The sequence below is a fragment of the Propithecus coquereli genome, unplaced genomic scaffold, assembly GCF_000956105.1.
Source record: "Propithecus coquereli isolate 6110/MARCELLA unplaced genomic scaffold, Pcoq_1.0 Scaffold42, whole genome shotgun sequence".
In the NCBI taxonomy this organism is placed as follows: domain Eukaryota; kingdom Metazoa; phylum Chordata; class Mammalia; order Primates; family Indriidae; genus Propithecus; species Propithecus coquereli.
In genome coordinates, this window is record NW_012149952.1 from 3,301,664 (window position 1) to 3,316,678 (window position 15,015).

Below are 15,015 nucleotides of genomic sequence, written 5' to 3' on the forward strand. Positions count from 1 at the left end.
ATTTAAGCCTTCCCCATAAAGAAATCTCCAGGGACAGGTGATTTCACACACACACAGAGTGATAAACACTGCATACATATACTCCAATGTATGTAAATACAGTTTCGCATATATATTATATATAGTATATGTACAAATACTATATGTATATTCATACATAGTTATATATTTAGTTATCGAGATTCGTATATGTATGCAAACACATAAAGAAAAACATGGAAGGGTGCACATCAAACTGTTGATTATGATGACTTCTGAGAGAGGGTATTTAGGGACTGTCCTTTTCCTATACTGTTTCTATTTCTATTTCTATTCTATGATCAAACTTAACCCAATCAAAGGTCAGGTTCATTGAAGTAAAATAGCCAATGGTAGGAAGATGACGTTGAGACTCATGCTGGGACTTGCCATCTGGTTCCAGTCCCTGCCGTATCCAACACAAACAAGTTACTCCATAAATGTCAGGCCACAGGAAAAGGAGCATTTCTCCCATTTCACCATCGAAGGAGAGGCCACCACGTATGTAACATTGTGCATTTATTTACAAAGAGGTTAAAGAAACACACAGAATCTGGCCCCCTTTGCACCAGGGAGTCACCATCGTCATAATAAATACAGTAATTTTAAAAAAGAAAAAAAAATACTAGATTGGAACAGCTGAGGGTCATTGAGCTTCCCTCATTTTGTCACAGTGAGGGCACCAGATAGAAACCATCTTCCTACCCCTCTTCTACCTCCCAATCCTCCATAATTGTCCGGGGATAGAGGTGAAAGAGTCCTTCTTTCCAGGTATTACCAACTCCTACTTGACCCTCAAAACCCCCAAATCCGTGCTCCTTCCCTTCCCAAGGCACTCTGCAGGAACCACCTAAGTCAGAGTCTCTGACCAGGGTGCCAAGGGGATATCTTAAGGGCCAGGGACGTGGAGGGGGCACTTTGTGAATGAGGGGGGCCATATCTGGACAAGGACAGGAGCAACGAGAGGGCTCAGTGAGAGGAGTGAAGGGGGGCAGACTAAGCTTCTAAACTAAAATGGGGCGATTCAGAGCGAATTACCCCTGTTGCATACACGGACACTTATTGAAAGATGAGATAAGTGAGCCCCAGAGAAGGGGAACTTTCTTGCCCAAGTGCCTGGAAGCCAGAAGCTGAACTGGGTCAAACAGGGCTCCTGTCCATCCCTCCCTGTGGCGGAGGGGGAGCCTTTTCAACCAAGACTGCTACGAATGGGGACAGTGAGGAAGGTCTTTGGAAGCAGAGAAAACGATGGTCTTTGGAAGGTAGGTGTGGATGGGTCAGTGATTGAAGTGTGGAGGTGCAGAGGCCATGAAGGGGGAGCCCAAGCAAACCCCCGAATTCACACTGTGGTCATGACCTTGAGAGAACCCGAACGGAAACGCAGTATCTTTTTCTTGAGGGCGTGGGAAGCCTTGATCTTCACAAAGACCTTGGCGGGGCCCGCGGGCGCCCCTCCGCCTGCACCACCCCCTGGCCCAGAGGCCGCGGTGGCCGCCACTAGCTGCTGCGGCCACACGAGGCCACCACTGCCATCTGAGTCGCTGGATGCAGAGCTGAAGGCCGGTGACTCGCCCTCGCTGGCGCTGGATTCACTCTCTCCGTACCCGCCGCCGACGCCGCCTGTTGGCCCCCGGCGTCCGAGGGGCCCCAGGCGCCCGGCCGAGCACTCCGAGTCGCTGCCGGCGCAGCCGTAGAGCAGACGGCGCTGGGGAGCTGACGGGGACGGGCCAGGCCCCGGGCCTCGGGCCGCTGGGGCGCGCGGGCGACCGCGGCGCCCATCGGCAGCGTCGATCTCGGCCGTGGAGCGCCACCGGCGGCAGGACCCCGCGGCCTGAGCCGCGAGCGTGGGCGCGGGACCCCGGCGGGGCCGTGGCGGCCGCGGCTCTTCCCGTTCGGCCGTGGGGTACTTCGGGGGGCCGGGAGGAGCCGCGGCAGCGCGGCCCAGCAGGCTGGTCTCCGACTGGGAGCGCGCGGCCTTGCGAGCCCGGGGCGAGCCCCGGCGGCCCGAGGCCTCGGTCACGCGTCCGCGGCGGCCGGCGGCGCGGGGACGCTCCCGGGGTGGCGACTGCTCCACGCTGCGGCCACGGGTCAGCGGCGGCGGTTTGCGGCGCGCCGCGCGGCCGGGGAGCCCGCGGGTGGCGGCCTGCGCGCCTGGGATGTACTGCGCCTTCACCAGGCGGCCCTCGGCCGGGCTGTCGGGCGGCGAGGGGGCCGCGGGCGGCGCGGCGGGCTCGGGCGCCGCCTCCGACTCCCACGGCGAGGCCCAGGCGCGGCTCAGGGCGGCGGGGCTGGCGGGAAGGCCCCCGACGCGCTCCACCGACGGCTCGGGCGCGGGCCGCGCGCCTCCGGGGGGCGGGGACGCGTCGGGCGGCCGCTGGCGCACGCTGTTCTGGCGCCGCGGGCCGCCGTCCGCGCCCCCGGGGCTGGTCCGGGGCTGGCCCGCCCCCCGGTGGCGGCGCCTGCGCAGGAGCGCCGAGATGTAGCCGTCCAGGGGCCGCCCCGCGCCCCCCGCGTCGGGCGAGTCGGTCGCGGGGCGGCCGCAGGGCCGCGGGCTGCGCAGCGCCACCGCGTGCAGCGGGCTGGGCGTCAGGAAGGGCCCGGCGCGGGCCCGCCGCTCCGCTGAGGAGCAGGCCTCGGGCCCCGCAGACCCCGCTGCCGTCGGGTAGGGCGCCGAGAAGGACCGCGGCACCGGGGCCCGAGCGCCCACCATCTCCGGAGCGCTGGGACTGGCGTCTCCTAGGTAAGGGAGGCAAAAAAAAAAAAAAAAAAGGCGGGGTGGGGGGAGAGGGAAGGACTCCCAAAGTCCTATCGCCTCCAGCCCGGAAGGGGCAGGTTGCCCCCTCCCTCCCCACCGCTGCCTATCAAAAACCCTGTTTTCCTCCCTTCCCTCACGTAAGGTTCATAACAAAATCTGCACAGGGGCCTGCGAGACCTGCATGACTTGTCCCGCCTCTTTCTCTCCCAACTCTCATCTCTCACCCCTGTCCTCCATATCCGCAGGTCTCGCCACAGTGGCCTCCTGGAAGCACAGGCCAGTCCACACTCTGGCCTCGGGACCTTTGTGCTTGCCACTCCCACTTCCTGGAAACCCTCTTCCCCAGGGACGTGCGCTAGGCCCACTCCTTCGCATCAGGACACCACTCAAATGTCACAGTCTCAGTGAGGCCCTCCCCAAACTCAAAGGAACGCTCCCTAGTACCTTTCCCTTGTCAGAGCACATGTCAATATCCAGTTCCCTAGACATTTTACTTATTTATCTTGTACATTATCTGTTCCTCCAACTAGAATGTCAATCGGATGAGGGCAGGCATTTGTCTGTTTTGTTCATTGCTGTATCCCTCATTCCTAGGAGGGTCCTAGGATAGCACATAGGAGGGGCCCCAAAACTTACTTGTGTAAGTGAATAACTGCAGTTCCTGGTTACTGAGTGACTACCATGTGCCAAGTCCAATGCCTTAGGGCAGAGACTCACTGAATACTCAAAACATCCCTAAGAAGCGGGCACTGTTATCATCCCACTTTAACAGATAGAGAAACAGAGGCCCGGAAAGAAGAGACAATGCTCAAAATCCCAGGAAAAGGGGTTGCCACAGCCGGAATTGGAATCCAGGTCTGACTCAGGAGTTTATGCTGAAAACCATCCTCTCACCGTCCTTCCCTGGCCGTGGGGCCCCACCCCCACCCACCTTACCTAGGGACTTGGGCCTCTCGCTGGCATAGATGCCCCGGGGCTCAGAGGGACCCAGGCGTCCATAGGAGCCAGATCCGGAGAAGCCACTGTCCCCACAGAAGGTCGAGGGTGGTGAATCTGGACCTCCTGTGGAGCTGGGGTCTTCATAGAAGCCTGGATTCCCGAGAGAAGCAGAGAGACAATCAGGGGGTTTGGGTGGGAAAACCAGGGGTGGGGAAAGGAGGAGGTGGGGCAGGGAGAGACGGGGGGAGCCTGAGAGAGAGGGACAGTGTGAAAGGGCGAGATGTCCCAGGCAGACCCTACCCCTCCACCCATGCTCACCCGAGCTGCGCCCGCTCTCCTGTTCCAGGCCCCCAGACTCCAGGCTCAGGTCTCCCAGCTGCTGGCCCAGGTCCCAGATGAGCCCAGGCAGGGCCTCCTAAGGGCATGGGGAAGAGCAGCATGGTCAGAGGCCCCCAGTCTCCTGCGGACTGGTCCTCTAGTCCACGAGCTCATGGGCAGAGTTTTGCTTTGACAATGAGGCTCTGACTTCAAAAGGAGAAAAGCAGTACCTGAGTCCCAGGACCCCCTCAAGATCTCTGTCTCTTCATCCCCATTAGAAAGTCCTTCTGGCTGTCTAACTGCGGTCCTGCATGCTCCAGTCTCACCTCCCTTACATGTGATGAGGTCTCAGAAGGCCTCACCTCTTGCCCCTTCCCCATCTGCTGTTCCCTCATTTGTGCTCACCTAAGCCCTACTAAAATGTCCCACTTTGAATCTAACTTCAGGTCTTCTTTCTGGAAGGACAATTCACTGCTAAAAGGTGGTGTCTGGGATCTAGCAGATCCCTGAGCCCTGGGTCAGTCCCTCCCAGTCTTTCTTCTTTTTCAGATGCCCCTATCTTCCCCCATTGCCCCTTATCACAACAGAAAGTCCTCCTGCAAGTGTTCCTTAAGTCCTCCCTGCTGCACACTGACTCTTTCCCTCTTAGGGCTAACACAGGCTGACCACAAGGCATATACCTCTTTGCTCCTCCCCTCGGAAAGCACCCCCACGCCTCCTGGAAAGTCCTTCTGTGAGTCTAGCCTTAGTGGTACTGCAGCAGTCATCCCCAGCATGTTCCTTTGCCCCAGGGGCCACATTCTCCTCCTGCTCTTGCTCCGTTCCCGCCAAAAAAGCCCCTGTGTCTGTCTACAGCTCCTCATCCCCATAAGAGATTTCTGAGTCTACCCTGGATCCTTCTTGCTGCAGGAAAAGATTGTTTCTTATCAGATGTGAATAAGTGAAGGTGAAAACCCTCTTAGGGGAGTGACCGTGACAGTGGGTGGGGTAGGGGCCGAAACAGCACACATGGGGTCTCCTAGACACTAGGACTTCACCCCATTTTGGAAAACTGAGGCCCAGAGCCAGGAAAAAGTCTCCAGTGGGTCTGAGTGGCTGAGGTGACGGTTGACCCTGAGACAAAAGCGGCTTGTCTGGCCGGCAGGGGAAGGGAAGGAGGGAGGAGGGGCTGGGAGGACAGGCACCCAGCCCTGCCTATTTAGGGCAGAAAGACTGGCTGGCTCCCCCTCCTGCAGCCACAATCCCCCCGCCCCCCAGCTTCTGACTCCTGCTGCTGTCCACTCCTCTTCCCCGAGACCAAAAGCCCCCGTCTGGCCATGTTTATGTGAGGAAGGTTAACAAATCACTCCAGTTTTGGGCTCCTGCCCTGGGTACTTAGACGGGCTCGTGGTGCACTCAGAACTCTACAAAGCAGCTGAGTTGCGCAGCATCCGGGAGTGGCTACAAAAATCACGGACCGCCCATATGCCCCGTGTCATGTCCCCCACGAATCTCTGGCTTGCTCGCTGAGCTCTAGCCACGCTGGCGTCGTCACTGTCCCTCAAATATGCCATGCATGGTCCTGCCTTAGGAGAATGTTTCCCTCTCACGTCCTACTGGCTCACTCCCTTGCTTAGTTCAGGTTTTTGGTTAGGTGATCTCTGACACCTTTCCAAAATAGTTCCCCTATCATTCTGCACCCCGTTGCCCTGCTTTTGGGGTTTTCTTTCTATATATCAGTAATAATCTCTTGATTTAAAATTATATATCAGGCTGAGGGGGGGGGCTCACCACCTGTAATCCTAGCACTCTGGGAGGCCGAGGCTGGAGGATTGCTTGAGGCCAGGAGTTCGAGACCAGCCTGAGCAAGAGCGAGACCCTGTTTCTAGTAAATATAGAAAAATTAGCCAGGCATTGTGGCTCACGCCTCTAGTCCCAGCTACTTGGGAGGCTGAGGCAGGAGGATCGCTTGAGCCTAGGAGTTTGAGGTCGCAGTGAGCTACGATGATGCCACTGCACTCTACCCAGGGTGACAGAGCAAGACTCTATCTCCATAAAAAAAAAAAAAGAGGAAACTGAGAATCAAACAAACTCTCTTAAAATAAATAAATAAATAAAATTATATATTGGTGCAACGTGTCATTTGTTTGTTGAATCTTTCACTACAGCGTCAGTCCTAGGAGGGCAGAGATTTCTGTCTCTTTTCTTCACAGCTATACCCCCCAGCAGTACCTAGGACAATGCCTGGCACAAAGTAGGTGCTCAGGAAATATTTGATGAAGGAATGAATGTACGCAATGGAACACTACACGGCTGTTAAAGTGGAATGAGGTAAATTTCTCTATAGAACCATCACCAAGGTATAGCACTGAGCGGAAAGAGAAAGAAGTGTGGAATGTATATGGCGTGAGCAAGAATGAATCTGAATTACCTGCAGGGCTTGGTAAAAACCATACTACTGAGTCCCACTTCCAGAGCTTTCGATTTCAGTCTGGAGTTGAGCCCAAGAATTTGCATGTCTGACAAGTTCCATGTGACATGTTGCTGCTGCTCCAGGGGCCACACTTTGAGAACCACTGGCATAGTCTCTGGGACTTCACCCAAGAAACCAGAATTCGTAAGAAGCACAGCTCTTACAAAAACTCTACATTTTTTTGGTATGTAAACTGTTTCTGGGAGTAGATACATTGGAAGAGGTCTGGAAGGACTCACACGAAGGTGACAATGATGGTGACCTCAGAGGAGAGGCTGGATTTAGGGGGTCAAGGGACGGATGGGAGGATTGGATGGTGGAGTGAAGTATTTACAAAGGCATAACTTGGGACCAAATTCCCAGGCATCAAATTCAGCTCTGCCACTTCCCAGCTGTGTGACTTTGGGTGGGTGATTTCACCTCTCTGGGCCTCAGTTTCCTCGTTTGTAACATGGGCATCATATGACTCCATCTCTTATGGGATTGTTGCGAGGAGTAAATGAGCTAAACCAGCAGTTCCTTTTAACACTTAATAAATGCTAGCTTGTATTATCACCTGAAAGCTATGCATTTCTTACGAGGCAAATAGAAAATCATGTTCTACTTGTGCAATTAAAAATAAATGTAAAAGGGATGGGCGAGGTGGCTCACGCCTGTAATCCCAGCACTCTGGGAGGGGGAGACAGGAGGATCACTTGAGGTCAGGAGTTCGAGACCAGCTTGGGCATATACCAAGACCCCGTCTCTACAAGAATGAAAAAATTAGGTGTGGTGGCACGTGCCTGTAGTCCCAGATATTCGGGAGGCTGAGGCAGCAGGATTGCTTGGGCCCAGGAATTTGAGGTTACAGTGAGCTATGATCACACCACTGCACACCAGCCTGGGTGACAGAGCCAGACCCTGTCTCTAAAGAAAAGTAATAAATAAATAAATATAAAAGGATGGATTTTTTTGGTAAGTTCTCCAGGTCTATCTAATTTCAGTTCTTCCACTGAGAAGAGCAGCAGGAGTGAGGGGGGGCAAACAGGAGAGGCCTCCTCCTCCTCCCCAGTGCCCGGTCCCTCCCCAAATATTCCTCCCGGTCCACACCCCTCTATATGTGAGTCTGACCTCATTCCTTCCAGCTGCAAAAGGATGAATCTTTAAAAGATCAGAAGGTCCTTGGCCTGAATCGGGCTCCCTGCCTCCCTGAAATGCCCCTCATCCTTTTTCTGAAAGCCGTTCCACAAGTGGGCCAGCCAGCTCAGGCAGGCTTAGCAAGAGTACAGTTAGGACCCGTGGAGACCCCTTTGCCCAAACTTCTCTGACCTTATTCTTTACCTCGCATGCCCCTACTAGGTGTCCAATGCCCTTTTACCTCTGTTAGGAAGTCCTTCTGCAAGTCTAACCTAAATCCTTCTTGCTGGAAGGAACCTTATTCCTTCTTGGGAGCAAAGAGGACCCGGGGAGCCCCTGTCCCCACCCAGGATTCTTGCCTCTCTTCTCTGTGACACCCCTAGTCTTTACCTGGTGGCTCCATCATTTCTATTAGAAAGTAATCAAGTCTAGCTTTAGTCTTTCTTGCTTCAAAGGGAGTGTATTTCTGAGTGGGGGGGTGGGAGTGGGGGTAAGTGTCATAAGGCCCCGGCTCAGGGATCAGAGGAGGCCCCCACCCCCTCTTCAAAAGGACCCAGGAACCCCCAACGCTAGAGGAGTTTATATTTAGCGCTTCTCCACTCCTCCCTCATTGCCGAGTGTGGCTGTCTCCCTCCCCCCGCCTGCCACCGCCTCCTCCCTGGTGCTGGGACGAGCTTTGCCTAGAGACTAGGGGGTGGGGGGAGGCCTCTCCACTACCACCTCGTGCGGGCAGGACCGAGGGCTGGCGGGAGGGGGCACAGAGGGGCAGAGAAGAGGGAGACCGAGGGGCAGAGATGGGGAAGGTGAAGGGCAGAGAGCGGGGAGACCAAGGGGCAGTGGGAAGGACACAGCCAGCCTGTCCTCGCGCCTTCTTCTCCTCGTCGGGAGGGGAGGCACCGTCAAAGCCCAGGCAGCTTGAGGTGGGGGGAGCCGGTGAGGGCCCCCACAATCCGTCTCTAACTTTGGGAGCGGGTGGGGCCTCCCACAGCTGTTTCTGTTTGCAGAGAAGAATGTGCGGGTCCCACTCCTGAGAGGGGGAGGGGCTGGGCGTGCAGCCCCGGAGTCTGGCTCCGGTCCTCTCCCCGCTCCCCATCTAGGGAGGGGCAGTCGAGGTCAGCAGCCGGGAGAGCCCCCTCCGCCGCAACCTCGGCTCAGGTTTCCCCAAACGGGAAGCTCTGACCACACACAGGCTTGGGGACGGGAACTGCAAGCGGAGCTGGGGTCTGCCGGCTGGGGGGAGGGGAAGAGAGACTGGAACGTGGGGGCAGGAATGCAAGAAAGGAAGACCAGGGAGACGGACCTAGAGGGACACAGACCGCGACAGAGAGACAGGATTAAGAAAGAGAAGCAGACACAGGAAGTCACCGAGATCTGGCAGTAGGGAGAGAGTGAGGGAAACCCAGGACTGGTTGGGAGACTCAAGGAATGATATAGAAAGGGGAAGAGGGACAGTGTCTCTTTGAGTCATCCCGGAGACCTCTGCTCATCTTCCACAATTAACAAGAACCCGCAGTCCGGAAGTCAGACCTCAGCGCTGCCTCAACCTGGCTCCTCTTGGGTTATGGAGAGCTGGGACCAGGTAGGAAAGAGGGGCAGTGTCACCGAAGGGTCAAGATCCCAGGGGGGTCTTAAGGGACTGTGAGCTTCCTCTCAGCGGTTGTCCCTCCCTCAAGAGGCCCTAAGATCCCCTTTTCCCACCCCGCCCCCTCCGGAGATCTCCAAGCACACCAGGACTTAGGGAAGATGGAGCCCTGCTAGCGGGGCCCAGAGAAGGGCATGTTTGGATCCTGGCTGTGTGACCTTGGGTGAGTCACTTGTTCTCTCTGAGCCTCGATTTCTTGCCCTGTAAAATGGGGACTATCACCCCCTACCTCCCAAGCTGCAAGAAGGCAACGCATGCAAAGTACCGGGACCCGGGCTTGACGCATACTTGGCGTCCTGAAGGATTTTCTCTGGAGAAGGGGTATAGGGGGTGGGGTCTATCCTTTTCACTGGGCTCAAGCAAAAGCGATGCTGTCCCCCTTCCCCCGATTTGGGGGCGGGGAGGCCAGGTCCCGCCTGCCGCCCGAACTCCGGGGTCTCCAGCCCCACCCTCCGTCCTTTCCCATTCCCAGCCTACCCGCCCCACCCCCCACGGGTGTCTGAGCATCCAACCGAGACAGACAGACAGACACAGGCGGGGGGTGGAGGGACGGACGGACAGGCAGCCCCTTACCAGCTGCTCCTCCAGGGCTGCTGCGGCCCGGCGCGCCGCCGCCGCATCTTCATCCTCGTCGGCGTCCTCCTCGTCCTCGGCCTCGGCGCCCCCCATTCCGGGCTGGGCCAGCCGCAGCGCCTGCTGCACGCGGTACTCCTGCCTCTCCCGGAGCCAGTGCAACTCGCAGAGCCCGGCCAGGCTACCCTCCAGCCAGCCCCGCAGCCGGCCCCGCTCGGGGCTCACCGGGAACGAGAAGGCCCGGATCATGGCTGCGGCCCCCCGCCCCAGCCCGGCCGGGCCCCACGGCCACCCCTCTCCGGGTCCCACCTCCCCGCCCCAGCAGCCAGCCTGCCTGCCCGCCCGCCCGCTGGCCGGGCTGTCACCGTCTCATCTGCATAGGCGCCCGCCCATTGGGCCGCCCACCCGCGCCTTATCTGCATGGCCACGCCCCCGGCGACAGAGCAACCGCCGCCTATTGGCGGGTATCCTCCCTTACGACGATGCTGGGCCAGACACTAGCGCCGCCCAACACGACGCATGCTCGCAGCTGCCTACTCGCTCTGCTCGCCGCGCTCCCCCCGACCCCCGTGCAAGTGCTTCTGGGCCCGGGCCACGCCCCCCACGCGTCACAATGAAACAAGTCCGCCCTTGCTTCAATGCCATTGGTCTGTGCCTCCCCGGTCCTGCAGCGGGTTCCGCCCTCTTGCGGGCGAGCTCTGGCTACCATTGGACTGTCCGACGGGAGGGAAGGGTGATCTATAAATACAGACGGGATCCACGTGACAGTTTAGCAGCTGCTCCTACTTCCCCCTACCCCGCCAACCTTTAGCTTCTGAGGCCGCGCAGAGGGAGAAAAGGGTTAGAGGGTCGAGCCCTGATTTAGCCTCCGCTTCAGGAAGCCTTCCCAGACGCCAAGCTGTGGATGAGACGGACATCCTCCGATAAATTATGCTCCCAAGCCGGGCCGGCTTCACGGTCTTGGGACCCGCTGAGAAAGGCCCTCGCGCTTGGTTTAATGTTCCTCTACTGCTGTCCTGACATTCTTATTTTTTGAGCAAGAGACACCGCATTTACATTTTGCAGTGGGCCGGTCAAACTGTATAGCTGGTATTGCTTGTAAGAGTTTAAGATCGGTTGTATCCCAAATTCTGGAACTCTAAAAGCCTGGGTGGAAGATTCTATGATTTGACCAGAACAGACCCGAAGCGGCTTTGTCTCCCCAGGTGCTGTGAGGCTGTGTTCTCATCATTCTTCGAGTCCAGGGGCCTTTGTTCTACGTTCTAAGAGGCTTTGTTCTCAGCCTTCTATGATGCTCTGTTCTCAACGTTCTGTGGTCCTGAGCCTGACGTTCGTTTCCAAGGCTTCCTCCTTTCTCGCCTTGCTCCGCCAACAGGGCTGGCGCACCCTCCGGCGGCCAGCCTGTGTCACTACGTGGAGAGTGCCTCCCTATAGCCTTCAAGAGCTAGCTCTCGTATTCATTCATACCCATTTCTCAGACAGACCTTGACTGTCTAAAAGCCAGGCCCCAGAAGATCCTGCGAGAACATCCCTCTTTAATGACTCCCTGTGCACTAAGTGACCTTCTGGTGGTGAGATGGAAAGGCAGTGGCAGTGGCAGAGAGCAAAGTCTCTGAAGCCAGACTTCTTACGGGGTGAGTAACAACTCTGCCACTTTCCAGCTGTGTGACCTTGGGAAACTGACTTAACCTCTCTGTGCCACGGTTTCTCCATCTGTATAATGGGGTCATAATACTGTCTACCTCATAGAGTTGTTCTGAGGATTAAAAGAAATTTGCCAAGTACTTGGAGCAGCGTCTTTCGTGGATAAAAAGCCACAGAGGGGTTTGATAAATAAGGAAAAAAGTAACCTAGTGAATCCCAAGGAGAAGAATGAGTTGGACTTTAGCAGAGACAAACCTTATTCAATCTTCCTCTTGTTCACAATAGGCCTAGACTGCCTTAATTTTCCAACAGCAGGGAGCGAATCAAGGATTGAGGATAGGGTCTGGAGAGCTTACAACAAGGCTTTCTAAGTAGTCAGTGCCTGGGCTGAAGTCAGGATTGGTTTTGCATCCCTGCTGTTTTGTACAAGACCAGTTGAGCCATTTGCTGCGTAGAATGTTGCATCTGGAGTTGATTTAGATTCTGGTCACCAGGCGTTTGAAGATGGATATTCCGAGGAAGATAAGTAAAAAGAATAAAGGAGTAAAACCAAGATTTGAGGCCACATGGGAGGATTTCAAGACGGAGAGGAAGAGACATCCTTGCTTGGTGGAGTCAGAAGAGCCATGGCAATTCTGAAGATTTCCTTTTTGGCTTCTTGATGTTCTTATTGATGATGACGATGATGTTGAAAGAGTTCCTGAGAATGGACATGCAACAGCTGCTTCCAAATATGGCACACGGTTTCCTCCCCTGGAAGCTGCATGCCCAATGTCAGCTGATTGTAAGGATCGCTTGTCGTGTCCCCAAGTTCCCTGGCCTATGTGAGGCTGTCGCTTAAATATGCGGATGTTGCTGCAGATTCCTTGAGTAGCGCAGAGAGCAGTGCCCTGGATACAAATGTTACCCAGACATGGCCTGAGGCCGTACTTAGCTCATCAGCGTTTACTCCCAGGCATGCTGCTTTGGATGCTAAGGAAAAAGGAAGAGCGCAGTCATCCTGGATCTTATATCTGTGCCATGGTTGTAGCCTACACAGGGTTTGACAGATGTCTTACATCTGTGAGGCGGTGGGGGATTGAAAGGAGAAAGAGTGGGCCCGGTGCGGTGGCTCATTCCTGTAATCCTAGCACTCTGGGAGGCCGAGGTGGGGATCCCTTGAGGTCAGGAGTTCGAGACCAGCCTGAACAAGAGCAAGACTCCATCTCTACTAAAAATAGAAAAAATTAGCCAGGAGCGGTGGTGTGCACCTGTAGTCCTAGCTACTCAGGAGGCTGAGGCAGGAGGATGGCTTGAGCCCAGGAGTTTGAGGCTGCTGTGAGAACGCCATGGCACTCCAGCCTGGGCGACAGAGCAAGACTCTGTCTCCAAAAAAAAATAAAAATAAAAGAAAGAACGGAGAAAGAGTGAAGTTTGGTATTGATAGAATGAAGGGGAATTGAAAATCTGGTAAGTGCCAATGTGCCTAGGAAGTTAACAGGAGCCAGTCCGGTTGGTAAGTAGGTGTCAGTATGCCAGATCTCCACAAATAAAGCATTCATCATTGTGGGCAATCCAAGACTCACAGGAAACATTGTCTAATTTTTCTGAGTGGTCAGAAAACAGATGTTGTACAAACATGGAAAACCAAGGAGAAGAAGATGCAGGAACAGGACTGTGACGATGAGAGGGGTCACAAGGGGAGCAACACCACTGATACCAAAAGAATTGGTCAGCGGCACTGGTTGGCCCAGGATTGGAAAGATTTTGGTAGCTGGAGAAACTAAGTGAGTTCAATGAGGAGGAGATTCTCACCATAAGGGTTTGCTGTAGTGTCATTTGCTGCATAAAAGTTATGATTACAGAGACTGAGTCCCTTCAAGGAGACTGTTATGAAGTTGCAGAAAAAGCACGTAAATCCTGATTTATTAATGATAGGGATGGGAAGAAGTTCCTGTGAAAAGAAAACGGTGAGTCGGGAGGGGTCTTGGAGGCGGGTGTGTGGGACAGCTACACACAAAGGCTTTGGTGATGGGAGTGGAGGGAAGTGACTTGTGTCAGGAAGGGGGAAAGAAACCAACGATCATGATTGCAATTGTAAGACTCAGTGAGCACTTCTGCAAAAGTAAGCGAGAGGTTTCGTTTGCAGGCTGGAAGGTAGACTAGGGAGGAGAGATGTGTCTTTTGGGAAGAAACAGAGGTTAAAGCAGGAGAATCGTAATATCAGGGGCATATAACCAAAGGTCGGTTACCAAAAATGTGACAGAAAAGCCTAAGTCCCATGATGAGAAGCATGCACACGACGGCCAGGGTGGATTTTAAAAGGGGAAATCGGGCTGGGCGCGCTGGTTCACACCTGTAATCCTAGCACTCTGGGAGGCCAAGGAGGGAGGATTAGTTGAGTTCGAGACCAGCCTGAGCAAGATTGAGACCCTAACTCTACCAAAAATGGAAAAAATTAGCCAGGTGTAGTGACGCGTGCCTGTAGTCCCAGCTACTCAGGAGGCTGAGGCAGAAGGATCACTTGAGCCCCACGAATTTGAGGTTGCAGTGATCTGTGATGATGCCACGGCACTCTAGCCAGGGGGATGAGTGAGACTCTGTCCCTAAATTAATTAATTAATTAATTAAAAGGAGAAATCCTGGCAGTTCTTATTCCAGAAGGAAGCTGACTACCTCGTGATGTCATCTGCTTGCCCCAAGGCCCCAGGGATAGCTGTCTACTTTTCGGCCTCATCGGCTTCTAGGGCCCTTGCTTGAAAGAGCCTTCGTTTGAGGTCTCCAGTGGGAGTGGATTCCATTCAGCACGGGTCTTGCGTCTCTCCAGTTGTGAGATGTGAACTCAAGGCAGGACGCCCTGCAGTTTGCAGCAGTGTCAGTGCAGACGGAGCAGTGTAGGGTCCATTCCATCTGGGTCCAAGGTTAGTCTTCCTGTAATGTCTTTTCCAGAGGACTAAATTCCCTATTTGGAGATCGCAAAGAGGCTGTAGCGGAATGTCTGGAAGGAAGGCCTCTTGCAGCTGCTGGTGACAAGCCTCAGTATACTTAGTCCTCGATAGGATCTGAGAACGTCCAATTGTAATAAGAGTAGAATCCTCAAGGGCCTAATAGGAATATGGATGGGATCCCCATGGCCTTCAAGTGGTTATTTCATAAGGAGATTATTGATGTGTGCTTGGTAGGCAGAATAAGGGCCTCCCAAAGATGCCTACATCCGAATCCCTGGAACCTGTGACTGTGGTACCCTACATGGCGAAAAGGACCTTTTGTGAGTAACAATCTTGAGATGGGGAGATGATCCTGTATTGTCCTAGTGGATCCAATATAATCACAAGGCTCTTTATAAGACGGAGGCAAGAGTTTTAGAGAAAGAGATGCGAGGATGGAAGCAGGCGTCGTCATAATGGGTTTTAAAGATGGAGGAGTGGGGCCACGAACCAAGGAACACAGGTGGCCTTCAGAAGCTTGAGGAGGGAAGAGATTCTCCTCTGGAGCAATGCTTCTCCGGAAGCAATGCAGCCCTGCCCACACCAGAATTAGCTCATTAAGACCCACTGCAGACTTCTGACCTCCAGAATT

General features: G+C 54.8%; 1 protein-coding gene across 1 annotated transcript; it reads right to left on the reverse strand.

Moving 5' to 3' along the window:
• Positions 1 to 520: 520 nt before the first annotated feature.
• DACT3 (dishevelled-binding antagonist of beta-catenin 3) lies at positions 521 to 10,130 on the reverse strand. Its single transcript, XM_012653374.1, has 4 exons — positions 9,814 to 10,130; positions 4,031 to 4,127; positions 3,710 to 3,862; positions 521 to 2,754 (listed from the first exon to the last, which is right to left on the reverse strand). The coding sequence occupies exons 1-4, from the start codon at positions 10,060 to 10,062 to the stop codon at positions 1,358 to 1,360; spliced, it is 1,896 nt and encodes a 631-aa protein (XP_012508828.1). The 5' UTR covers positions 10,063 to 10,130; the 3' UTR covers positions 521 to 1,357.
• Between the last annotated feature and the right edge of the window lie 4,885 nt (positions 10,131 to 15,015).

Excerpts from the sequence above, each read along its gene's own strand:
- DACT3 (XM_012653374.1), bottom strand. The coding sequence starts at position 10,062 with ATGATCCGGGCCTTCTCGTTCCCGGTGAGCCCCGAGCGGGGCCGGCTG. Across the intron at positions 3,863-4,030 it reads GGAGAGCGGGCGCAGCTCGG|GCTTCTATGAAGACCCCAGC; the intron begins GTGAGCATGGGT and ends TCGGGAATCCAG. Across the intron at positions 2,755-3,709 it reads CGAGAGGCCCAAGTCCCTAG|GAGACGCCAGTCCCAGCGCT; the intron begins GTAAGGTGGGTG and ends TCCCTTACCTAG.